Source organism: Anolis carolinensis, unplaced genomic scaffold (genome assembly GCF_035594765.1).
Source record: "Anolis carolinensis isolate JA03-04 unplaced genomic scaffold, rAnoCar3.1.pri scaffold_14, whole genome shotgun sequence".
In the NCBI taxonomy this organism is placed as follows: Eukaryota; Metazoa; Chordata; class Lepidosauria; order Squamata; family Dactyloidae; genus Anolis; species Anolis carolinensis.
The window spans coordinates 7,092,109-7,120,062 of record NW_026943825.1 but is presented as its reverse complement, the minus strand read 5'-3'; the positions used below and the strand labels follow the sequence as shown (position 1 = coordinate 7,120,062).

Sequence of the window (27,954 nt, the reverse complement as noted above, 5' to 3'; positions counted from 1 at the left end):
TGTGGTGTAAACCTTTGGCAAAGCAACACACTCAAAAGCTCGGTCCTTTTGTTGTTTATTATGTGTGGAGGAGGGACCACCACCCCAAGCCATATGTTCATCCCTCTTAGTCATTGGCTTGGAACGAAAAGCATCCCAGAACTACAGGTCCAGGATTGGCTACCAATCCGCAATGGTCACGATGAAATGCGATTGTCCTCCAATGGTGAGCAAGGGGCGGCAAGGTCCGGATGGGAAGATCCTTCATCCCGCTTCCAAGGGATGCTTCCCACCTGCAAGCTGCTAGTTTTCCCAGCAATTGGTGCAAAACACATTGTCGGCACAAACCAAAACATCCCAGGTCCTGCTGCCACAATGCAGCACAGATCCAACGCCATTGCAGGGGAAGTGAGTTGCGGCTTAAAGAGAAAAGCAGACAAACAAGGGTTGTTACTAGAGATGTGCAAGAAAGCTTTTTCCTTCATTTCCTTCGACCATTCACACCTACGCAAAACGAACGAGGACATTTCCAAAGGAAACGAGAGGCGAAACGAAAACGAAAGCCGCACGGTCATCATGCTTGCTTTCGCTTTCCTTTCGTTTCAGCCCCATAACAATAAGCAGGTCCTGTTAATAATAATCTATATATATAAAAGAGTGATGGCATCACGGCAGCGGACAAAACAACAAAAGTAAACACCCCCCAACCTCGAAAATTGACAGAACAACCCCTCATCCATGCCTCTAGGTTGATACAACAAAAAGAAAAGAAAAATAACGTCCTAATTAGAGGGAGAGGAATAATAGTTTTTATCCCATTGCTGCCAGTTACAAGGCTAAGCTCCGCCCACTTGGTCTCCTAGCAACCCACTCAGCCCAGTGTTAATAAAATAATGATAAAAAAATAAATACAAATAATACAATAAAAATTATGAAAAACACTAAAATAATTAATACAATAAAATACTATAACAAAAATAGTATGACTAAAAATAATACAACAAAATAATAAAATATAACAAATAAAAAAGATAAGTGACAGTAAAATTAATTTAAAAAAATACAAATAACGTCAAATAAAAATTCCACAACAAGTTTTAACCGATACCACCACCACTAAGCCACAGCAACGCGTGGCCGGGCACAGCTAGTATTAATATAAATAACAATAGTTACTCTGGGACCCTAAGCTGAGTCTAGGAGAGAAGTGCCTCCCCATTACGTCTGATGTGTTCCAATGGGTGTTAATAATAATATTAATATAAATAACAATAGTTACTCTGGGACCCTAAGCTGAGTCTGAGAGAGGAGTGCCTCCCCATTACGTCTGATGTGTGCCAATGGGTGTTAATAATAATAATATTAATATAAATAACAATAGTTACTCTGGGACCCTAAGCTGAGTCTAGGAGAGAAGTGCCTCCCCGTTACATCTGATGTGTGAATAACAATAGATATTCTGGGACCCTAAACTGAGTCTAGGAGAGGAGTGTCTCCCTGTTACATCTGATTTCTGCCAATGGGTGTTAATAATAATATGAATATTAATAACAATAGATATTCTGTGACCCTAAGCTGAGTCTGGGAGAGGAGTGCCTCCCCGTTACATCTGATGTGTCCCAATGGGTGTTAATAATAATATTAATATAAATAACAATAGTTATTCTGGGACCCTAAGCTGAGTCTGAGAGAGGAGTGCCTCCCCATTACGTCTGATGTATCCCAATGGGTGTTAATAATAATATTAATATAAATAACAATAGTTACTCTGGGACCCTAAGCTGAGTCTAGGAGAGAAGTGCCTCCCCATTATGTCTGATGTGTTCCAATGGGTGTTAATAATAATATTAATATAAATAACAATAGTTACTCTGGGACCCTAAGCTGAGTCTAGGAGAGAAGTGCCTCCCCATTATGTCTGATGTGTTCCAATGGGTGTTAATAATAATATTAATATAAATAACAATAGTTACTCTGGGACCCTAAGCTGAGTCTAGGAGAGAAGTGCCTCCCCATTACGTCTGATGTGTTCCAATGGGTGTTAATAATAATATTAATATAAATAACAATAGTTACTCTGGGACCCTAAGCTGAGTCTAGGAGAGAAGTGCCTCCCCATTACGTCTGATGTGTTCCAATGGGTGTTAATAATAATATTAATATAAATAACAATAGTTACTCTGGGACCCTAAGCTGAGTCTAGGAGAGAAGTGCCTCCCCATTACGTCTGATGTGTTCCAATGGGTGTTAATAATAATATTAATATAAATAACAATAGTTACTCTGGGACCCTAAGCTGAGTCTAGGAGAGAAGTGCCTCCCCATTATGTCTGATGTGTTCCAATGGGTGTTAATAATAATATTAATATAAATAACAATAGTTACTCTGGGACCCTAAGCTGAGTCTAGGAGAGAAGTGCCTCCCCATTACGTCTGATGTGTTCCAATGGGTGTTAATAATAATATTAATATAAATAACAATAGTTACTCTGGGACCCTAAGCTGAGTCTAGGAGAGAAGTGCCTCCCCATTACGTCTGATGTGTTCCAATGGGTGTTAATAATAATATTAATATAAATAACAATAGTTACTCTGGGACCCTAAGCTGAGTCTGAGAGAGGAGTGTCTCCCCATTACATCTGATGTGTGCCAATGGGTGTTAATAATAATAATATTAATTAACAATAGTTACTCTGGGACCCTAAGCTGAGCCTAGGAGAGGAGTGCCTACCCATTCCATCTGTTGTCTGCCAATGGGTGTTAATAACATTAATATAAGTAACAATAGTTATTCTGGGACCCTAAGCTGAGTCTAGGAGAGGAGTGCCTCCCCGTTACATCTGATGTGTGCCAATGGGTGTTAATAATAATATTAATAATAATATTAATGCCCAGTTTTATTGTGTTTTAGCGTATTGTTTACTGCTTGTTTATACTGTTTTAATTGTTTTAATTTGCCTTTTGTTTTGTATTGTTATATTGTGTGTTGAGGCCTTGGCCTTTGTAAGCTGCATCGAGTCCTTCGGGAGATGCTAGCGGGGTACAAATAAAGTTTAATAATAATAATAATAATAATAATAATAAATATAAATTACAATAGTTATTCTGGGACCCTAAGCTGAGTCTAGTAGAGAAGTGCCTCCCCATTACGTCTGATGTGTGCCAATGGGTGTTAATAATAATATTAATATAAATAACAATATTTATTCTGGGACCCTAGGAGAGAAGTGCCTCCCTGTTACATCTGATGTGTGCCAATGGGTGTTAATAATAATATTAATATAAATAACAATAGTTACTCTGGGACCCTAAGCTGAGTCTAGGAGAGGAGTGTCTCCCTGTTACATCTGATTTCTGCCAATGGGTGTTAATAATAATATGAATATTAATAACAATAGATATTCTGTGACCCTAAGCTGAGTCTGGGAGAGGAGTGCCTCCCCGTTACATCTGATGTGTGCCAATGGGTGTTAATAATAATAATAATAATAATAATAATAATAATAATAATAATATAAATTACAATATTTATTCTGGGACCCTAAACTGAGTCTAGGAGAGAAGTGCCTCCCCGTTACATCTGATGTGTGCCAATGGGTGTTAATAATAATAATATTAATATACATTACAATATTTATTCTGCGACCTTAAGCTGAGTCTAGGAGAGAAGTGCCGTCCCCACTCACCCAATGTATCCGGCTGAGTGTGCCAGGAGCTCTCTCCCACTCACCCTTGCCTTCTCAGACGCCCGTCCCTTCGTCCGCTTCCAGGGAATCCTCTTCGGGCTCTGCTCTGGGTGCCATCCGAGCCACAGGGGCGCTCCCCAAAATGCCCCGGCGGAGGACGTACGGGCAGGAAGGGCCGGATGGGATGTCGGCAAATCCTGGAAGGGGAGACGAGCCAAAATAAAATAAACGCCACTGCTCCAATGAGTATAGCATTAGTACCAATCCAGCCAGGCCAGGCATGGGCAAACATCAGCCTTCCAGGTTGATTTCAACTCCCACCCTTCCTAACAGCCAGTACAGATACTTGCAGGAGAACCTCAGCAAGCCAGAGTCCAAAAGTGGCAGGGTAAAACCTGGAACCTCAATCCCTTATCCAGAACCCAGCCGACTTCGGATCTGGACCAAACTTGGCACACTGCCTCATCATGCCCAACTGTGCAAACAGGCAGGGTTTCGGGGTGATTGTCCTTTGGCTTTGGGAGTTGTAGTTCACCCTTATACAGACAGCACTGGACCCAGCCGACGACGGATCTGGGCCAAACTTAAGTGATATTTCCTCACATCCCAAAACAACTCAATGCCCTCTACTAATAACCCAGGCACCGCCGGGTCCGCAAGCTAGTAATAAATAAATAAATAAATAAATACTCCCATTCTTCACTGGGATTGCCTGTAATAATAATAATAATAATGCGATGATGGCTCCATTGGTCCCACTTACCCTTCATGACTACTTCAGGAAGGCCATAGGGTTCGTACTGGGTGTCGTCGAAGGCCACCGAGACCCGCTCCCGCCTCCGCTGGCCGGCCTCGGGCACCTCGGTCTGGGTCTGGGCATCTCTCTGGTTCACCTGGGACAAGGACTCTAGGACGGCACCCCACTTTTCCTCACCCTCGGATCTGCCACCCTCGCCTCCTTTCCAGCAGGCCAGTTCGTCCCGCAGAGCCTGGTTTTCCTGCACAAGTTGAGCGAGAGAAGCCTCCAGCTGAAAAGAAAGAGCAAAAGCACTCATGACTTCATCAAGGTATGGACCTTGGGAAACTAGGACTCCCAGGAGGACTCCATCACACAGAGCCATGGCATTTAATGTGGGGTGCAAAGGCATTCGTTCCATATTGTAAATGCACACAGAGAAGCATATGGATCTTGGGAAACTATAACTCCCAGGAGGACTCTGTTGCACGGAGCCATGGCATTCAAAGTGGGGTGCAAGGGACCTTGGGAAGCTATGACTCCCAGGACTGCACTGCATGGAAACATGGCATAATAACAACAACAACAACAATAATGGCATTTAAAATGGGTCCCGACTACATTCATTCTCCAATGCAGATGCACACCGAGAAGAGTATGGACCTTGGGAAACTATAACTCCCAGGACTGCACAGCATGGAAACATGGCATAATAATAATAATAATAATAATAATAATAATAATAATAATAATAATAATGGCATTTAAAATGGGTCCTGACTAATTCTCCAATGCAGATGCACCCCAAGAAGAGTATGGACCTTGGGAAACTATAACTCCCAGGACTGCACTGCATGGAAACATGGCATAATAATAATAATAATAATAATAATAATAATAATAATAATAATAATGGCATTTAAAATGGGTCTGCACAGCATGGCAACATGGCATAATAATAATAATAATAATAATAATAATAATAATAATAATAATAATAATAATAATAATGGCATTTAAAATGGGTCCCGACTACATTCATTCTCCAATGCAGATGCACCCCGAGAAGAGTATGGACCTTGGGAAACTATAACTCCCAGGACTGCACAGCATGGAAACATGGCATAATAATAATAATAATAATAATAATAATAATAATAATAATAATAATAAGGATCATTGATGTCGCCATCCCAGGTGACAGTCGCATTGAAGAAAAACAACAGAAAAAACTCAGCCGCACTCAGGACCTCAAGATTGAACTTCAAAGACTCTGGCAGAAACCAGTGCAGGTGGTCCCGGTGGTGATGGGCACACTGGGTGCCGTGCCAAAATATCTCAGCCGGCATTTGGAAACAATAGACATTGACAAAATTACGATCTGCCAACTGCAAAAGGCCACCCTACTGGGATCTGCATGCATCATCCGAAAATACATCACACAGTCCTAGACACTTGGGAAGTGTTCGACTTGTGATTTTGTGAAACGAAATCCAGCATATCTATCTTGTTTGCTGTGTCATACAACGTCGTTGTGTCAATAATAATAATAATAATAATAATAATAATAATAATAATAATGGCATTTAAAATGGGTCCCGACTACATTCATTCTCCAATGCAGTTGCACCCCGAGAAGAGTATGGACCTTGGGAAACTATAACTCCCAGGACTGCACAGCATGGAAACATGGCATCATCATCATCATCGTCGTCATCGTCATCATCATATTGGCATTTAAAATGGGTCTCCAGTGGAGATGCACCCGGAGAAGGGTATGGACCTTGGGAAACTATAACTCCCATTTTAAGTGTACAATGACCACCAAGTTGGCAAAAAAAAAAAAAATCTTACTTGTGTCAGTTTTGCATCTGGAGGATTTTCTTGTACCGGAGACTGTGGGACCTCTTCCGTGCCCACTTCCACGTCTTGTTTGGAGGCATCTCTATGGGGTTCCTCCTCGCTGTGCTCCATCAACATACGTAGTCTCTGTCCCTCCACGTTGGCCACATCCAAGGCTTTCTTGGTGTCTTCTAGCTCTTTGCGGAGGTCTTTTATGAGGCGGTCCTTCTCTTCGGCGTCGGCCAGAAGCTCCTGGACATGGTGCCTTTGGGTCTCCATGGCTTGTGCCAACCTCTCCGTCTGCTTCCCCAACGTGGTCTGTAGATTTTGGAGCTTCTCCTGGACCAGCTTGGCTTGGGCTTCTGCTTCGGCTTTGCCGGCAACCAAGGTCCGGAGTTCCTCTTGCAAGGCTTCCACGTTGACGTCCTCCTTGGAGAGGTCCTTTTCTTCTTGGACCTCCTTTGGAACATCTACCTCTTCTTTCTCCTTCTCGGAGTCCTCCTCTTTCTTCTCATCCTTCTCGCCTTCTCCGTTCCTCTTCTCCACGTGATGTCTTCCATCCAAGACCTGGTCTCCTTGGTCCTCCTTCTTCTTCTGCCACGACAGGGCTCTCAGCCCCAATAGTGGTGCCTGCCTCTCCGGGATGGAGCTCCGGGTCTTCTCTTGCTGCCAACAGGTCTCAAGGAGGGTCTTGCGTTGGCTCTCGGAGGCGTCCAAGCGCCGGCGGAGGACCAAGACCTCCGCCTTGAGGGTCTGCACGTCCTCCTGGCCCTTCGGAGATCCTGGACAGGGTCAGAGGAGAAAGGTCTCATGAAATAGGGCCGAGTCCTTGATGGAGTACTTCCTCATTCCTCATGGTTGGTAGCCAGCTGCAATAAATCACTACTTAGGTCAACAGCAAGCTGGGATAATAATAATAATAATAATAATAATAATAATATGCAACTGTATTTCAAGCTGCTTAGGTCAACAGCAAGCTGGGTTAATAATAATAATAATAATAATAATAATAATAATAATAATAATATATGCAACCGTCTTTCGAGCTGCTTAGGTCAATAGCAAGTTGGGCTATTATTATTATTATCAATAATAATAATAATATGCAACTGTCTTTCGAGCTGCTTAGGTCAATAGCAAGCTAGGCTATTAATAATAATGATGATAATGATAATGATAATAACAATAATATGCAACTGTCTTTCAAGATGCTTAGGTCAACAGCAAGCTAGGCTACTATTACTACTACTAATGATAATAATATGCAACTGTCTTTCGAGCTGCTTAGGTCAACAGCAAGCTAGGCTACTAATACTACTATTACTAATAATAATATGCAACTGTCTTTCGAGCTGCTTAGGTCAATAGCAAGCTAGGCTATTAATAATAATGATGACAATGACAATGATAATAACAATAATATGCAACTGTCTTTCAAGATGCTTAGGTCAACAGCAAGCTAGGCTACTATTACTACTACTAATAATAATGATAATAATATGCAACTGTCTTTCGAGCTGCTTAGGTCAACAGCAAGCTAGGCTACTAATACTACTATTACTAATAATAATATGCAACTGTCTTTCGAGCTGCTTAGGTCAGCAGTAAGCTAGGCTATTATTATTATTATTATTAATAATAATAAATATAATTAGAATGAGTACAAGAAAACTGCACTACAAACTAGAGCTGACAGCTGGCACAACAAAACATTGCATGGAAAGTTCCTTGACAAAATTGAAGGAAAAGCTGATAAGGAGAAGACCTGGCTGTGGCTCACGAATGGGACCCTGGAAACAATAGCCATTGACAAAATCATGATCTGCCAACTGCAAAAGGCCACCCTACTGGGATCTGCATGCATCATCCGAAAAGGCATCACACAGTCCTAGACACTTGGGAAGTTTTTGTGATATGAAATCCAGCATGTCTATCTTGTTTGCTGTGTCATAATAAAATAATAATAATAATAATAATAATAATAATAATAATAATGTAATAATAATAATAACAATAACTTGGGAAGTGTTTGACTTGTGATTTTGTGATACGAAATCCAGGATATCTATCTTGTTTGCTGTGTCATAATATAATAAGCAACTGTCATTCGAGCTGCTTAGGTCAACAGCAAGCTGGGCTATTATTATTATTAATAATAATAATAATAATAATAATAATAATAATAATAACTTTATGCTTGTATCCTGCCTCCATCTCCCCGAAGGGATTCGGGGCGGCTAACACAGGGACAAGCCTGGATAATTACAATAAAACAGAATAAAATACATATTTAATACATAGTTTGTTTGCCAAGAGGTCATGAGATCGAATCCCGGGTCAGATTGAGTTCCTGACCATTCCTGGGATTATCTGGAAGGGCCCTTAATAGGTCACCAGCTGAGCCTGAGCCAGCAGTGTCATGCTGCAACAAAAAGGGCCAATGCAATTCCAGCCTGCATCCATAGGAATGTAGTGTTTTAAGGAAGTCATTATATGTATAATCTATGATGTGAAAGGAACCCAGGAGCCTTAGTAGGCCACAAGCTGAGCCTGAGCCAACAGTGTCATGCTTCAGCAAAAAAGGCCGATGCGATTCCAGGCTGCATTCATAGGAGTCGACAAGATCCCCCCCATGACCTTCTGGCAAACAAACTATGTATTAAGTATGTATTTTATTCTGTTTTATTGTAATTATCCCAGGCTCGGCCCCGTGTTAGCCGCCCTGAATCCCTTCGGGGAGATGGAAGCGGGATAGAAGAATAAAGTTATTATTATTATTATTATTATTATTATTATTATTATTATTAATATCCTAGCTTGCTGTTGACCTAAGCAGCTCAAAAGACAGTTGATTATTATTATTATTATTATTATTATTATTATTATTATTATTAATAGCCTAGCTTGCTGTTGACCTAAGCAGTTCAAAAGACAGTTGCATATTATTATTATTATTATTATTATTATTATTATTATTATTATTATCATTATCCTTATCATTATTATGAATAGCCCAGCTTACTGTTGACCTAAGTAGTGATTTATTGCAGCTGGCTACCAACCATGAGGAATGAGGAAGTACTCCATCAAGGACTCGGCCCTATTTCATGAGACCTTTCTCACCTGACCCTGTCCAGTATCTCCGAATAATAGCCTAGCTTGCTGTTGACCTAAGCAGCTTGAAAGACAGTTGCATATTATTATTATTATTATTATTATTATTATTATTATTATTATTATTATTATGAATAGCCCAGCTTACTGTTGACCTAAGTAGTGATTTATTGCAGCTGGCTACCAACCATGAGGAATGAGGAAGTACTCCATCAAGGACTCGGCCCTATTTCATGAGACCTTTCTCACCTGACCCTGTCCAGTATCTCCGAATAATAGCCTAGCTTGCTGTTGACCTAAGCAGCTTGAAAGACAGTTGCATATTATTATTATTATTATTATTATTATTATTATTATTATTATTATTATTAATATCCTAGCTTACTGTTGACCAAACATCTGTTGAGTAGGAAATTTGGGTACCGCTTTATGAAGGGAGGCTAATTTAACTAATTTAGCTGCACTAAATTGCTACTGACCAAGAGGCCATGAGATCGAAGCCCGGGTCGGATTGAGTTCCCGACCATTCATAGCCTAGCTCGCTGTGGACCTAAGCAGCTTGAAAGACAGTTGTAGGAAATGTAGGTACCGCTTTATGAAGGGAGGCTAATTTAACTCATAAGAACTTCCAGGCTCACCTTTGTGTTTCAAGGGCGTCCCTGCTTTCTCGGCTGACTGCTCCAAGCGGGAGAAGCTGGTGCTTCGGTAACGGCTGCCACTGGACGGGGCCAACTCTCTCCCCACAAGGCCCTGCTTTAGAGATCAACATAAAGAGGAAAGTGAGGCATAGGGAAGATTGCCAAGATCGACAAGTGCTTCCCTTCGGTGTCGGGGTTCGGGGAGGCTTAACACTCACTTTCTGTGCTTCCCTGCTTCGCCGTTGGTGCCCCACGTCCTCCGACATCCGTCTTCCTCGACATCCCAATGCACTGGCCTGGGATAAAAACAAAACCAAAACAAAGGCCAACTTTCACAACTTGGAAACTAGGCGAGTGGGGTTTATATATCTGTGGAAAGTCCAGGGTGGGAGAAAAAAACTCTTGTCTGTTGGAGGCACGTGTGAATGTTGCCATTGGCCGCCTTGGATGAGCATTGAATGGCCTTGCAGCTTCGAAGCCTGGCTGCTTCCTCCCTGGGGGAATCCTTTGTTGGGAGGTGTTAGCCGGCCAGTGATTCCGGCCGTGAAAGCCTTCGACGACACAATGATTGCGTGTTTCTGAGCCTTTTTTTTTAAGACTGAAAAAGCCCCCCTCAGCTTATACTCGGGTGAGGGTCCTGGTTGGCTTATATTTGGGTCAGCTTATACTCGAGAATATATGGTACATTTATTATTTTTCTCTATTATTATTGGTATTTGTAATGAAATACGAATTTTGGTTTGCAGATGTTATGTTTAATTGTGTGTTTATGTTTTAAAAGGGTAAGTATTACAGTTATTGCATCTCAGCACTCAGAAGCTGGTTGCCATGGAGAAGTAGGCGGAGCCAACTGCCGTTTAGTTGGAGAAGTGCAGAGTTTTTAAAAAAGTCAGTGAGTCTGTGCTCTGATGAGTCATAGGGAAGATTGATTCCAGGTTGATGGGATCAAGGAGACTCAATTGTTCATTTTGAGTCGGTTTTAAATAAGTTTGGTGACTTATTTAATGTAGTCTGTGTCCTGGTAAGGCACAGAGAATCTGTGATAATATATCACAGGGATGATTGTGGTTCAAAGTCACTGGAAATTCCAAGTTTCACACTTTGGGAACCAATCCCAGCTGGACTCACAGAGATCCACTGAAGTAATGGTTTAAAAGTAGCAGAGGAAGAAGTTTTAACTACTTTAAGTAAAAGAAGTGACACTTTAGAGAGTTGATTCATCTCATTCTAGTATTGTAACTGTTAATAAGAATACCTCTGAGGAACAACATTGTAACCACCAAGCTTGTGTCTGAATAAACTTGTTATTGTTCTTCCAACATCTAAGCCTCTGTCGCATATATTCTAACCCAAGTTACGTGTATTATTTTACTGTATTATTATTAAAAGGATACTTAAGCACATTTACATTGAAGAAGATGAGAAGAATGATTTGATCAGAGTTGGACAGTCTTATCTTAAATTTGAGCTTTATGTAAATATTCAAAAACATTTAACCTACCAATGCCTCGATTAATGTAATTTTATTGGTATCTGTTTTTATTTCTGAAATTTACCACCCTCGGCTTATACTGGAGTCAATGTTTTCCCAGTTTTTGTGTGGTAAAATTAGGTGCCTCGACTTATATTCGGGTCGGCTTATACTCGAGTATATACGGTAGATACCAATAAAATTACATTATTTGAGGCATCAGTAGGTTACATTTTTTTGAATACTTATATAAAGTTCAAATTTAAGATAAGACTGTGCAACTCTGATCAAATCATTATTCTCTTCTTCAATGTAAATGTGCTTATGTATCCTTTTAATAATAATACAGGAAAATTATATATGTAATAATAATAATAATTATTATTATTATTATTATTATTATTACAGGAAAATAATACATGTAGTAATAAATAGAGTAAAATAATAAATATAATAATAAGATCAGAGTAAAATAATAAATGCATTAATAATAATAAAATTAGAGTAAAATAAATGTAATAGTAGCAACAATAATAGAGAAAAATAATAAATGTAATAATACCAACAATAATAGAGAAAAATAACAAATGTAATAATGCCATTAATAATAGAGAAAAATACTAAATGTAATAATGCCCATAATAATAGATAAAAATAATAAATATAATAATGCCAATAATAATTGAGAAAAATAATAAATGTACCATATATTCTCGAGTATAAGCTGACCCAAATATAAGCCAACCAGGACCCTCACCCGAGTATAAGCCAAGGGGGACTTTTTCAGTCTTAAAAAAAAGGCTGAAAAACTAGGCTTATACTCGAGTATATACAGTAGTTGTCCAACTCGAGGCACTTCGTTTTTGTATTGTATTGAATTAGTTGAGACTGGTTTTATCATTTTTAAACTTATTTATTATGCAATGCTTTTGACACGAAATAAATAAATAAAAAGTTGAGACTCTATTAGATAATCATTGGAAAACTAGAGCAAAATGTTGTGCAAGGTGTCCCACAGAAACAACGTTTGGCAAGTTTCATAAACTTTCCCCATGTTTTAAAGAGAGAACCAATTAGGAAATGGCATTTTTAGCCCAGGAACAAAAACGGTGTTAGACAGTATTAAGATTATTGAAGATTGTCAGCGTCGCAGTCGCTGCATCCGCTCCTTGGCCTTTGCAGAGTTTAGACGGAGCGTCTCTCTCTTCGCCAGCCAAGGAACATTTGCCCTGTTCCCTTGTAAAATTGCACTCTGCAGATGAGCCGCAGCCTTGTAAAATTATTTTTTATTGAAATGAAAAATATTTGGCCGCCACCTTTAGTGGCGCTTCCTTGCAAGTAAACATAGGAGATAATTAATGGGGGCAATAACATTGTCCCTTTCTTGGCCGAGGGAGGAGAACGGAAGTCTCGTAAAGATGTCGGGGAGGAAAGAAACAGGGACTGCGGCTCAAGGATGTGGTTTTCCAAGGGAAAACTCTTCCCAAGAGCCTGAGACAGGGCTGAGCATCTATACCTCTCTTGAGGCGCTTGTTGGGACACAGAGGGCGGAGCTAGGGAAGGGGGTGGGGCTTCATTCGAAGAGCGTGAGACAGGGCTGAGCATCTATCCCTCTCCTGAGAGGCCTTTTAGGACTAAAGGGCGGGGCTAGGGAAGGGGGCGGGGCTTCATTCGAAGAGCGTGAGGCAGGGCTGAGCATCTATTCCACTCCTGAGAGGCCTTTTAGGACTAAAGGGCGGGACTAGGGAAGGGGGCGGGGCCTCCTTCCAAGAGCCCGAGACAGGGCTGAGCCTCTATAGTTCTCCTGAGAGGCCTTTTAGGACTAAAGGGCGGGGCTAGGGAAGGGGGCGGGGCTTCATTCCAAGAGCCCGAGACAGGGCTGAGCCTCTATAGTTCTCCTAAGAGGCCTTTTAGGACTAAAGGGCGGGGCTAGGGAAGGGGGCGGGGCTTCATTCGAAGAGCGTGAGACAGGGCTGAGCATCTATTCCACTCCTGAGAGGCCTTTTAGGACTAAAGGGCGGGGCTAGGGAAGGGGGCGGGGCTTCATTCGAAGAGCGTGAGACAGGGCTGAGCATCTATTCCACTCCTGAGAGGCCTTTTAGGACTAAAGGGCGGGACTAGGGAAGGGGGCGGGGCCTCCTTCCAAGAGCCCGAGACAGGGCTGAGCCTCTATAGTTCTCCTGAGAGGCCTTTTAGGACTAAAGGGCGGGGCTAGGGAAGGGGGCGGGGCTTCATTCCAAGAGCCCGAGACAGGGCTGAGCCTCTATAGTTCTCCTAAGAGGCCTTTTAGGACTAAAGGGCGGGACTAGGGAAGGGGGCGGGGCCTCCTTCCAAGAGCCCGAGACAGGGCTGAGCCTCTATAGTTCTCCTGAGAGGCCTTTTAGGACTAAAGGGCGGGACTAGGGAAGGGGGTGGGGCCTCCTTCCAAGAGCCCGAGACAGGGCTGAGCCTCTATAGTTCTCCTGAGAGGCCTTTTAGGACTAAAGGGCGGGGCTAGGGAAGGGGGCGGGGCTTCATTCCAAGAGCCCGAGACAGGGCTGAGCCTCTATAGTTCTCCTGAGAGGCCTTTTAGGACTAAAGGGCGGGGCTAGGGAAGGGGGCGGGGCCTCCTTCCAAGAGCCCGAGACAGGGCTGAGCCTCTATAGTTCTCCTAAGAGGCCTTTTAGGACTAAAGGGCGGGACTAGGGAAGGGGGCGGGGCCTCCTTCCAAGAGCCCGAGACAGGGCTGAGCCTCTATAGTTCTCCTGAGAGGCCTTTTAGGACTAAAGGGCGGGACTAGGGAAGGGGGTGGGGCCTCCTTCCAAGAGCCCGAGACAGGGCTGAGCCTCTATAGTTCTCCTGAGAGGCCTTTTAGGACTAAAGGGCGGGGCTAGGGAAGGGGGCGGGGCTTCATTCCAAGAGCCCGAGACAGGGCTGAGCCTCTATAGTTCTCCTGAGAGGCCTTTTAGGACTAAAGGGCGGGGCTAGGGAAGGGGGCGGGGCTTCATTCGAAGAGCGTGAGACAGGGCTGAGCATCTATTCCTCTCCTGAGAGGCCTTTTAGGACTAAAGGGCGGGGCTAGGGAAGGGGGCGGGGCTTCATTCGAAGAGCGTGAGACAGGGCTGAGCATCTATTCCACTCCTGAGAGGCCTTTTAGGACTAAAGGGCGGGACTAGGGAAGGGGGCGGGGCCTCCTTCCAAGAGCCCGAGACAGGGCTGAGCCTCTATAGTTCTCCTGAGAGGCCTTTTAGGACTAAAGGGCGGGACTAGGGAAGGGGGCGGGGCCTCCTTCCAAGAGCCCGAGACAGGGCTGAGCCTCTATAGTTCTCCTGAGAGGCCTTTTAGGACTAAAGGGCGGGACTAGGGAAGGGGGCGGGGCCTCCTTCCAAGAGCCCGAGACAGGGCTGAGCCTCTATAGTTCTCCTGAGAGGCCTTTTAGGACTAAAGGGCGGGGCTAGGGAAGGGGGCGGGGCCTCCTTCCAAGAGCCTGAGACAGGGCTGAGCATCTATACCTCTCCTGAGAGGCCTTTTAGGACTAAAGGGCGGGGCTAGGGAAGGGGGCGGGGCCTCCTTCCAAGAGCCCGAGACAGGGCTGAGCCTCTATAGTTCTCCTGAGAGGCCTTTTAGGACTAAAGGGCGGGGCTAGGGAAGGGGGCGGGGCCTCCTTCCAAGAGCCTGAGACAGGGCTGAGCATCTATACCTCTCCTGAGAGGCCTTTTAGGACTAAAGGGCGGGGCTAGAGGCCGGGGCGGGGCCTCTTCCCAAGTGTCTCTGCATACCTCCCCTAAGGTGCTTGTTAGAACACAGGGACGGGGTATAAAGTTTCAGCCCTGTCAGGCACCTGGGAAGAGGCCCCTCCTCTAGCCCCACCCCGTGTCCTGGCAGGCACCGCAGGACAGGGATAGAAGCTCAGCCCTTCCTCAGAGCTCATAACTCCGCCCATCCCAGTCCTGGCCGCCCATTTGTTCCCAAACTATTTGGCCTCCCGTCCCCTTTCCAGAAAAAATATTACTCAGAGGTGTGGCTTAGAGGGGTGGGCGTGGCTCCTGCTCCAGAGGCTGAGCCTCTCCCGTAGTCCAAGATGCAGGGCTGGGAGGGGGAGGGAGTGGTGGGCGGGGCTACAAATGGGTGGCCAGGAGTGGGATGGGCGGAGTTACGAGCTCTGAGGCAGGGCTGAGCTTCTATCACTGTCCTGTGGTGCCTGCTAGGACACAGGGGGCGGGGCTAGAGGAGGGGGCGGGGCCTCTTCCCAAGTGCTTGACGGGGCTGAACCTCTATACCCCGCCCCCGTATTCTAGCAAGTGCCTCAGGGAAGGTATAGAGCAGGGGTCCCCAAACTAAGGCCCGTGGGCCGGATGCGGCCCTCCGAGGTCATTTACCTGGCCCCCGCCCTCAGTTTTATAATATAATATATTGTATATACATATAATATTGATAATAATATTATAATGTAATACAATATAACACTAATAATAATACCATATAATATTAATTATATATTCTATATTACATATAATATTACTAATAATATTACAGTATTGTGGTATAGTTCAATATAGTAATATATAATGCTAATATTGTGCTATGCTAATAATATAATATATTGTATGTACATATAATTTGTAAGCCACTCTGAGTCCCCTTTGGGGTGAGAAGGGTGTGATACAAATGTAGTAAATAAATGCAGTAAATAATAAATAAATAAATAAATAAATAAATAAATAAATAAATAAATTTTAGACTTGGGCTCACCCAAAGTCTGAAATGACTTGAAGGGACACAACAACAACAACAACAACAACAACAACAACCCTAATTAACTTGACTATCTCATTGGCCAGAAGCAGGACCACACTTCCTATTGAAATCCCTATAAATGTATGTTGGTTAAAATTGTTTTTATTTTTAAATACTGTATTGTTCTTTCGTTGTTGTTGTTGTTGTTGTTGTTGTTTTTGCACTACAAATAAGACATGTGCAGTGTGCATTGGAATTTGTTTGTATTTTTTTCAAATGATAATCCGGCCCCTCAACAGTCTGAAGGATTGTGGACCGGCCCTCGGCTTAAAAAGGTTGAGGACCCCTGGTATAGAGGCTCAGCCCTATCTCACGCTCTTGGGAAGAGGCCCTGCCCTGGCCTCTAGCCCCGCCGTTTAGTCCTAAAAGATCTCTCAGGAGAGGTATAGATTCTCAGCCCTGTCTCGGTCTCTTGGAAGGAGGCCCCGCCCCCTTCCCTAGCTCCGCCCTCTGTGTCCCAACAAGCGCCTCAGGAGAGGTATAGATGCTCAGCCCTATCTCAGGCAATTGGGAAGAAGCCACGCCCACTCCTCTAGCTCCACCCCCTGTGTGTCCTAACAGGCACCTAGATGCTCAGCCCTGTCTCCGGCCCTTGGGAAGAGGCCCCGCCCCTCCCCTGGCCCCGCCCCTGTTTCCTAATAGCGCCCACCAGGGGGCGGTATCACCCACTTTGGGAGTCACTGATCGACAGGGAGACTCTTAGGAACACCTCAGATCTTTGTCCAGCTTACCTCTGCCTGGTTGCCGTGTTGCTTCTTCCACTGGTCCAGCTCCGCCTTGGTGAGCTCCAGCTGCCCTTGCAAGGACCACAACTCCTTTTCCTTCTCCTGCAAACGGGCCTCGGCTTGGGCGAGAGTGGAACTCAACTCTGAACGGAGGGAAGAAGACAATTCAGGAGGAGAAGGAACACTCTTCTGCTGTGGTCAGAGGTTCTAATACAAAGCAACTCAAGGAGGAGATGGACAAGAAGGGTTTGGTGGGCATTGATCTTGAGTCTGGGAGTTGTAGTTCACCAACATCCAGAGAGCACTGCGGACTCAAACAATGATGGATCTGGGCCAAACTTGGCACCAATACTCAATAGGCCCAAATGTGGACACTGGTGGAGTTTGGGGAAAATAGACCTTGACATTCGGGAGTTGTAGTTGCTGGGAGTTGTAGTTCACCTACATCCAGAGAGCACTGTGGAGGCAAACAATGATGGATCTGGACCAAACTTGGCACGAATACTCAATTGGCCCAAATGAGAACACTGGTGGAGTTTGGGGAAAATAGACCTTGACATTCGGGAGTTGTAGTTGGGGGGAGTTGTAGTTCACCTACATCCAGAGAGCACTGCGGACTCAATGATGGATCTGGACCAAACTTGGCACCAATACTCAATAGGCCCAAATGTGAACGCTGGTGGAGTTTGGGGAAAATAGACCTTGGCATTTGGGAGTTGTAGCTGCTGGGATTTATAGTTCACCTACAATCAAAGAGCATTCAGAACTCCACCAATGATGGAACTGAACCATACCTGTCACACTGAACTCCCATGATTGACAGAAAATACCGGAAGAATTCGGTGGGCATTGATCTTGAGTTTGGGAGTTGTAGTTCACCTACATCCAGAGAGCACTGCGGACTCAAACAATGATGGATCTGGACCAAACTTGGCACCAATACTCAATAGGCCCAAATGAGAACACTGGTGGAGTTTGGGGAAAATAGACCTTGACATTCGGGAGTTGTAGTTGGGGGGAGTTGTAGTTCACCTACATCCAGAGAGCACTGCGGACTCAATGATGGATTTGGACCAAACTTGGCACCAATACTCAATAGGCCCAAATGTGAACGCTGGTGGAGTTTGGGGAAAATAGATCATGGCATTTGGGAGTTGTAGTTGCTGGGAGTTGTAGTTCACCTACATCCAGAGAGCACTGCGGAGTCAAACAATGATGGATCGGGACCAAACTTGGCACCAATACTCAATAGGCCCAAATGTAGACGTTGGTGGAGTTTGGGGAAAATAGACCTTGGCATTTGGGAGTTGTAGTTGCTGGGATTTATAGTCCACCAACACTCAAAGAGCATTCTGAGCTCCACTAATGATGGAACTGAACCATACCTGTCACACTGAACTCCCATGATTGACAGAAAATACCGGAAGAATTCGGTGAGCATTGATCTTGAGTTTGGGAGTTGTAGTTCACCTACATCCAGAGAGCACTGAGGACTCCAAACAATGATGGATCTGGACCAAACTTGGCACCAATACTCAATAGGCCCAAATGTGAACGCTGGTGGAGTTTGGGAGAAATAGATCATGGCATTTGGGAGTTGTAGTTGCTGGGATTTATAGTTCACCTACATCCAGAGAGCACTGTGGACTCCAAACAATGATGGATCTGGACCAAACTTGGCACGAATACTCAATAGGCCCAAATGAGAACACTGGTGGAGTTTGGGGAAAATAGACCTTGACATTCGGGAGTTGTAGTTGGGGGGAGTTGTAGTTCACCTACATCCAGAGAGCACTGTGGAGGCAAACAATGATGGATCTGGACCAAACTTGGCACGAATACTCAATAGGCCCAAATGTGAACGCTGGTGGAGTTTGGGAGAAATAGATCATGGCATTTGGGAGTTGTAGTTGCTGGGATTTATAGTTCACCTACAATCAAAGAGCATTTTGAACTCCACCAACAATAGAATTAGACCAAACTTGGCACACAAAACTCCCATGACAACAGAAAATACTGTTTGGGTTTGGTGAGCATTGAAGTTTGAGTCTGGGAGTTGTAGTTCACCTACATCCAGAGAGCACTGTGGACTCCAAACAATGATGGATCTGGACCAAACTTGGCACCAATACTCAATAGGCCCAAATGTGAACGCTGGTGGAGTTTGGGGAAAATAGATCATGGCATTTGGGAGTTGTAGTTGCTGGGAGTTGTAGTTCACCTACATCCAGAGAGCACTGCGCACTCAAACAATGATGGATCGGGACCAAACTTGGCACCAATACTCAATAGGCCCAAATGTGAACGCTGGTGGAGTTTGGGGAAAATAGATCATGGCATTTGGGAGTTGTAGTTGCTGGGAGTTGTAGTTCACCTACATCCAGAGAGCACTGCGCACTCAAACAATGATGGATCGGGACCAAACTTGGCACCAATACTCAATAGGCCCAAATGTGAACGCTGGTGGAGTTTGGGGAAAATAGATCATGGCATTTGGGAGTTGTAGTTGCTGGGAGTTGTAGTTCACCTACATCCAGAGAGCACTGCGCACTCAAACAATGATGGATCGGGACCAAACTTGGCACCAATACTCAATAGGCCCAAATGTGAACGCTGGTGGAGTTTGGGGAAAATAGATCATGGTATTTGGGAGTTGTAGTTGCTGGGAGTTGTAGTTCACCTACATCCAGAGAGCACTGTGGACTCCAAACAATGATGGATCTGGACCAAACTTGGCACCAATACTCAATAGGCCCAAATGTGAACGCTGGTGGAGTTTGGGGAAAATAGATCATGGCATTTGGGAGTTGTAGTTGCTGGGAGTTGTAGTTCACCTACATCCAGAGAGCACTGCGCACTCAAACAATGATGGATCGGGACCAAACTTGGCACCAATACTCAATAGGCCCAAATGTGAACGCTGGTGGAGTTTGGGGAAAATAGATCATGGCATTTGGGAGTTGTAGTTGCTGGGAGTTGTAGTTCACCTACATCCAGAGAGCACTGCGCACTCAAACAATGATGGATCGGGACCAAACTTGGCACCAATACTCAATAGGCCCAAATGTGAACGCTGGTGGAGTTTGGGGAAAATAGACCTTGGCATTTGGGAGTTGTAAGTTGCTGGGATTTATAGTTTACCTACAATTAAAGAGCCATTGGACTGCACCAACGATAGTCCGCACCAACATTTGAATAAATATTCAAACATGGTGCTCAAGTCTCCTTCTCAACCAACTAAACATTAGGAAGAACTTCCCGATGGTAAGAGCTGTCCGACAGTGGGATGTATACAAGCAACCACTGCATTCCAGTACCTTGGTTAGTTGTCACCAGCTTCTCTCCTGAAGATGTGGGCTGTCCGTCTTTGCCGTTTTCCGTCACACTCGAAGAGGCCTCTTGCCCACAGAGACCCCCAAGTGGGGCACTGCCAGCCTGAGCCTTCTGGAAAAGGAAGATTGGCATGGCCCAATGTCATATGGTCAATGACTTATTATCTTAAGCATTTTATTATGATCTGATCAGTTTTAGCAAGTGTCTTGCCTTGTTATTTGCTTTGAGATTTCCCCCCCCCCTCACCAATCTATCTATATATAAAAGGGTAATGAAATTTCGGCCTCGGACAAAACAACAAAACTACACATCCCAGAAACACTAAACTTGGCAGCACAACCCCTCATCCATGCCTCTACGTTCATACTACAAAAAGAAAAGAAAAATAAAGTCCTAATTAGAGGGAGAGGAATAATTGTTTTTATCCAGTTAGAAGGCTAAGCTCCGCCCACTTGGTCTCCTAGCAACCTACTCAGCCCAACAGATGCCCACCCAGCCTCTCAATAATAATAATAACAATAATTAATAATACAATCCTAAGGTTAGCAGATACCCCTAAGAATCATCCAGTTCAACTTCCTTATATCATGCAGGAGGACACAATCCAACCACTCCTCACAGATGGCCATCCAATATCTGCACAATAATAATACACATCGAATCATAGCATCAGACAGTTAGGAGACACCCCTAAAGGCCGTCCAGTCCAACCCAATTCTGCCATGCAGGACACAATCCAAGCACTCCCAACAGATGGCCACCCAGCCTCTCAATACTACTACTACTACTAATAATAATAATAATAACAACAACAACAACATCATACAATCCTAAGGTTTGGAGTGACCCCTAAGGATCATCCAGATCAACTTCTACCACGCAGGAGGACACAATCCAAGCACTCCCAACAGATGGCCACCCAGCCTCTCAATACTACTACTACTACTAATAATAATAATAATAACAACAACATCATTGTACAATCCTAAGGTTTGGAGTGACCCCTAAGGATCATCCAGATCAACTTCTACCACACAGGAGGACACAATCCAAGCACTCCCAACAGATGGCCACCCAGCCTCTCAATACTACTACTACTACTACTACTACTACTACTAATAATAATAATAATAATAATAATAATAACAACAACATCATTGTACAATCCTAAGGTTTGGAGTGACCCCTAAGGATCATCCAGATCAACTTCCTTCTACCACGCAGGAGGATACAATCCAAGCACTCCTGACAGATGGCCATCCAGCCTCAACAAGTTCTCACCAACACCACCAGACAACGCCACAGAAACGCGTGGCTGGGCACAGCTAGTAGTGGTATAAAATTGTTTAATCATGTATTCAACCATAGATATACTCGAGTATAAGCCAACCCAAATATAAGCCAAGGCACCTAATTTTACCACAAAAAAAGCTGGGAAAACAATGACTCCAGTATAAGCCGAGGGTGATAAATTTCAGAAATAAAAACAGATACCAATAAAATTACATTAATCGAGGTATCGGTAGGTTAAATGTTTTTGAATATTTACATCAAGCTCAAATTTAAGATAAGACTGCCCAACTCTGATTAAATCATTATTTTCATCTTCTTCAATGTAAATGCCCTTATGTATCCTTTTAATAACAACAGAGTAAAATAATACATGTAATAATAATAATAAATACAGAAAATAATACATGTAATAATAAATAGTGTGAAATAATAAATGGAATAATAATAAGATCAGAATGAAATAATAAATATATGAATAATAATAATAAAAATAGAGTAAAATAAATGTAATAGCAGCAACAATAATAGAGAAAAATAATAAATATAATAATAGAGAAAAATAATGAATGTACCATATATTCTCGAGTATAAGCTGGCCCAAATATAAGCCAACCAGGACCCTCACCCAAGTCGAGGGGGGCTTTTTGAGTCTTAAAAAAGGGCTGAAAAACTAGGCTTATACTCGAGTATATACAGTATATAACCAACTGAACAAATGTACCATATATTCTTGAGTATAAGCTGACCCAAACATAAGCCAACCAGCACCCTCACCCGAGTATAAGCCGAGGGTAGCTTTTTTAGTCTTAAAAAAAGGGCTGAAAAACTAGGCTTATACTCGAGTATATACAGTATATAACCAACTGAACATACTGCAGGGGTTAGTAGGAATGGACCTTGATTTTGGGAGTTATAGTTCACCTGCATCCCGAAAGCACTGAACCCAGCTGACATCAGATCTGGACCAAACTTGGCACACAGACCCAACATACAGTCCTGGTTTGGGGGTGATTGATCTCTGATCTGGGAGTTGTAGTTCACCCTTATCCAGAGAGCACTGAACCCAGGCATTGACGGATCTGGACCCAACTTCAGTGATATTACCTAAGTCCCCTAAACAAACAATGCCTTCGTATGAAGAAAACGCAAACCCAGGCAACACCAGATATATCTATATATATAAAAGAGTGATGGCATCAGGGCAGCGGACAAAACAACAAAACTACAGGCCCCCCAACCTCGAAATTTGACAACACAACCTATCATCCACGGCTCTAGGTTAATACAACAAAAAGAAAAGGAAAAGAAAGTCCTAATTAGAGAGAGAGAGGAATAATTGTTTTTATCCTATTGCTGCCAGTTAGAAGGCTAAGTTCCGTCCACTTGGTCTCCTAGCAACCTACTCAGCTCAGGTGACAGGCACAGTTAGGCCTCACTTTGGCCTCTTCCACAGATTATCTAATTTGCACTGGATTATATGGCAGTGTAGACTCAAGGCCCTTCCACACAGCTATATAACCCATTTATAATATTATATTATCTGCTTGGCACTGAATTATCTTGACTCCACACTGCCATATAATCCACTTCAGTGTGCATTTTATACAGCTGTGAAGAAGGGGCCTCATATAATCCAGTTCTAAGCAGATAATATAAGATTATAAATATACAGTAGAGTCTCACTTATCCAACATAAACAGGCTGGCAGAATGTTGGATTCTAGTAGCCCAAAAATCCATTCCTCTAGAACACAAGTACCCAGGCTTCCAAGCAGCAAGCCTATTTCGTTGCATTCTAACTCACCAAACAAGGATTCCCATAAGAAGGAAACAGCCAGGCTTTGAGGCTACAAGGCTATTCACTGCTATTCCACCTGGCCAACAAAGGATTTCCATAAGCCACAGCAATGCGTGGCCAGGCACAGCTAGTATGATACTAATAAAATAAAATAAAATAAGCCCTGGTCACAATGAAGCAACCGCTAAGGGAGTTTTAGTACTTACCTCTGTTCCAGACCCAAGGCCCTTGCCCAGCTCTGCTTTGGCCTCAGCTCCACCTGAAACCATAATAATTATTATTAAATTGTTATATTATTATTATTATTATTATTATTATTATTATTATTAAATTATATATACACACACAAAGTATATCAATGTGAATGCAACCTATGCTACAAATTCACCTTTGGCCACCATAGTAACCTGCTTTGCCTCCCAAAGACTAGAAATCCCACCAGCTGCCTCTCCTTTGTCCATGTGATTTCTTCTCATCCTTAAGGACCAGGAACTTTAAAGATATAAACACCTCTATTTCCCTGCCTCTCCCGTCAGCTCAAGAAACCTTGTGGGCACAGCCGGCCCTAGGTAATTTTCAAGCGTAGGCGAACAGAATTTTGGCACCCCCCCCCCCCCCAAAAAAAATCACTGAAAAATAAAAGCATTGGATAAGTGAAAATGTTGGATAATAAGGAGGGATTAAGGAAAGGCCTATTAAACATCAAATTACATTAAGATCTTACAAATTAAGCACCAAAACATCATGTTTTACAAGAAATCAACAGAAAAAGCAGTCTCGACTGCGCCCCCGTATGTTTGCACCCCAAGCGACTGCTTAATTTGCCTCCTTGTTGGACCGGCCCTGCTTTCGGGTTTATATAACTGCCTTTAAGTAAAGGTGAAGTACCTATTGATCTACTCACATTTGCTAACTGTTTTCGAACTGCTAGGTTGGCAGAAGCTGGGGCCAACAGCGGGAGCTCACCCCACTCCTCGCATTCGAACCGCCGACCTTTCGGTCTGCAAGTTCAGCACCAAATTTGCATCCAGAGCCAACTTGCCCAACATCACAAACTTCAAATACTGATGGAGTTTCAGCGGGTTCATCTGGCATAATGTGAGTTGTAGTTCACCCACAACCTTATGCATTTTGGACAATAAAAAAAACAACTTTTTCAAATAATCTGGGCAACACTGAGTACCCAAGCTAGTAATACTAATATTAATACTAATAATAGATATTATAATTAATAAATAATATTATATAATTATATTTTTCCCCGGGTAACCTGGGCAACGCCGAGTACCCAGGCTAATAATAATAATAATCATAATAATAATAATAATATATTGTAATTAATATATAATTATTATATACCATATATTCTCGAGTATAAGCCTAGTTTTTCAGCCCTTTTCCTAAGACTGAATAAGCCCCCCTTGACTTATACTCGGGCGAGGGTCTTGGTTGGCTTATATTTGGGTCAGCTTATACTCGAGAATATATGGTACATTTATTATTTTTCTCTATTATTATTGGTATTATTCCATTTATTATTTTTCTCTATTATTGTTGCTACTATTACATTTATTGTACTCTATTTTTATTATTATTAATAATACATTTATTATTTCACTCTGATCTTATTATTATTATTGCATTTATTATTTTACTCTATTTATTATTACTTGTATTGTTTTCCTGTATTTATTATTATTATTATTATTATTATTATTATTATTATTACATGTATTATTTTGCTCTATTATTATTAAAAGGATACATAAGCACATTGACATTGAAGAAGATGAGAATTATGATTTGATCAGAGTTGGACAGTCTTATCTTAAATTAGAGTTTGATGTAAATATTCAAAAACATTTAACCTACCGATGCCTTAATTAATGTAATTTTATCGGTATCTATTTTTATTTCTGAAATTTCCCACCCTCGGCTTATACTGGAGTCAATGTTGTCCCAGTTTTTTGTTGTTTTTTTTTGGTGGTAAAATTAGGTGCCTTGGCTTATATTCGGGTCGGCGTATACTCGAGTATATACGGTAATTTTATTTCGTAAATTTACCCACCCACAGCTTATACAATGTTTTCCCAGTTTTTTTGTGGTAAAATTGGGTGCCTTGGCTTATATTCGGGTCGGCTTATACTCAAGTACATACGGTAATTTTATTGGTATCTGTTTTTATTTCGTAAATTTACCCACCCTCAGCTTATACAATGTTTTCCCAGTTTTTTTGTGGTAAAATTAGGTGCCTTGGCTTATATTCGGGTCGGCTTATACTCGAGTATATACGGTAATTTTATTGGTATCTGTTTTTATTTCGTAAATTTACCCACCCTCAGCTTATACAATGTTTTCCCAGTTTTTTGTGGTAAAATTAGGTGCCTTGGCTTATATTCGGGTCGGCTTATACTCAAGTATATATGGTAATTATAATTTTTCCCTGGCTTATATTCGGGTCAGCTTATACTTGAGTATATATGGTAATTTTATTGGTATCTGTTTTTATTTCGGAAATTTACCCACCCTCAGCTTATACAATGTTTTCCCAGTTTTTTGTGGTAAAATTAGGTGCCTTGGCTTATATTCGGGTCGGCTTATACTCAAGTATATATGGTAATTATAATTTTTCCCCGGGTACCCAAGCTAGTAAGTAATAAACTTTATTTATATCTCGCCCCATCTCCCTGGAAGGACTCGGGCCGCTTACAACATACATAAATACAATATACTGTTTATATATATACCCACGGTAGTATATATATATAAACAGTAATGAAAGCTTACACTGAAATAAACGGATTAGTCTTTTAGCAGATTATCGCACAAGTGTGTAACGCAAGTTGCCTTGGGAGTGAACCTGTTTGCCGTGTCCCTTTCTCCCCCCGGCTGCTAATTCTCAGTCCATCTGGCTAAGCGTGTCTAATCCCCGGCTGGGCATCCGCGTGGGAAGGAGCAGCTCCGGCAAAACGTGGACCAAGAAAACCTCCGGCCGTTTCCCGCATCTGGGTTCCTTACCTTTGGCCCAGGGTGTCGGGGAACCCCAGCGGGGAGGCAGCATCACCAAGTGGGAGCCGGACTGGAGCTTTTCCAGTTCTACCTGGCACCTGCAAGGCAGGAAAGGTAGAGACAAGAGGAAGGTTTTGAGCATCCTACTCTCTTTGAGTTTCCTTGCGGAGAGAAAAATTGGGGTATAAATAAACATAAACAAACCTGAACCGGAACCTGAACCTGAACCTCATCCTCAAACTCAACCTCCTCGTCCTCAACCTCAGCGTCAACCTCAGCCTCAACAACCTCAACCTCATCCTCAACCTCATCCCCATCCTCAACATCCTCATCTTCAACATCCTTAACAACCTCAACCTCAACAACCTTATCCTCATCCTCAACATCCTCATCCTCAACATCCTCATCCTCAACATCCTCAACAACCTCAACCTCAACCTCAACAGCCTCAACCTCAACCTCATCCTCAACATCCTCATCTTCAACATCCTTAACAACCTCAACAACCTCATCCTCATCCTCAACATCCTCATCTTCAACATCCTTAACAACCTCAACAACCTCATCCTCATCTTCAACATCCTTAACAACCTCAACAACCTCATCCTCAACATCCTCATCCTCAACATCCTCATCCTCAACAACCTCAACCTCATCCTCATCCTCAACATCCTCATCTTCAACATCCTTAACAACCTCAACCTCAACAACCTCATCCTCATACTCAACATCCTCATCCTCAACATCCTCAACAACCTCAACCTCAACCTCATCCTCATCCTCAACATCCTCATCCTCAACATCCTTAACAACCTCAACCTCAACAACCTCATCCTCATACTAACATCCTCATCCTCAACATCCTCATCCTCAACATCCTCACCCTCAACATCCTCATCCTCAACATCCTCAACAACCTCAACCTCAACCTCATCCTCATCCTCAACATCCTCATCTTCAACATCCTTAACAACCTCAACCTCAACAACCTCATCCTCATACTAACATCCTCATCCTCAACATCCTCATCCTCAACATCCTCACCCTCAACATCCTCAACAACCTCAACCTCAACCTCATCCTCAACATCCTCATCTTCAACATCCTTAACAACCTCAACCTCAACAACCTCATCCTCATCCTCAACATCCTCATCCTCAACATCCTCATCCTCAACATCCTCAACAACCTCAACCTCAACCTCATCCTCATCCTCAACATCCTCATCTTCAACATCCTTAACAACCTCAACCGCAACAACCTCAGCCTCAATCTCAACCTCATCCTCATCCTCAACATCCTCAACCTCAACAACCTCAACAACCTCAACAACCTCAACAACCTCAACAACCTCAACCTCAACCTCAACCTCATCCTCATCCTCAACATCCTCATCCTCAACATCCTCATCCTCAACATCCTCAACAACCTCAACCTCAGCAACCTCAACCTCAACATCCTCAACCTCATCCTCATCCTGTGTTGTTGAAGACTTTCATGGCCAGAATTACTGGGTTGCTCTGAGCTCCTAACATTTCGCCTGCATCTGTGGCAG

The 27,954-nt window shown here is 42.9% G+C and overlaps 1 protein-coding gene across 2 annotated transcripts; it reads right to left on the bottom strand.

Annotated features, from left to right (window-relative positions):
• Positions 1–38: 38 nt before the first annotated feature.
• On the bottom strand, positions 39–27,663 carry LOC103281987 (centromere protein F). Of its 2 annotated transcripts, XM_062965173.1 has the most exons (11): positions 26,961–27,663; positions 26,409–26,906; positions 23,597–23,649; positions 20,285–20,411; positions 16,974–17,110; positions 10,214–10,291; positions 9,996–10,110; positions 6,256–7,025; positions 4,429–4,693; positions 3,710–3,862; positions 39–398 (listed from the first exon to the last, which is right to left on the bottom strand). In XM_062965173.1, exons 2-10 carry the CDS (start codon positions 26,593–26,595, stop codon positions 3,720–3,722), a joined length of 1,875 nt encoding a protein of 624 aa, XP_062821243.1. In that variant the 5' UTR covers positions 26,596–26,906; positions 26,961–27,663; the 3' UTR covers positions 39–398; positions 3,710–3,719. The 2 variants fall into 2 exon arrangements, with proteins under 2 accessions (XP_062821243.1, XP_062821244.1); XM_062965174.1 differs by lacking the exons at positions 26,409–26,906; positions 26,961–27,663 and adding an exon at positions 23,779–23,875.
• Between the last annotated feature and the right edge of the window lie 291 nt (positions 27,664–27,954).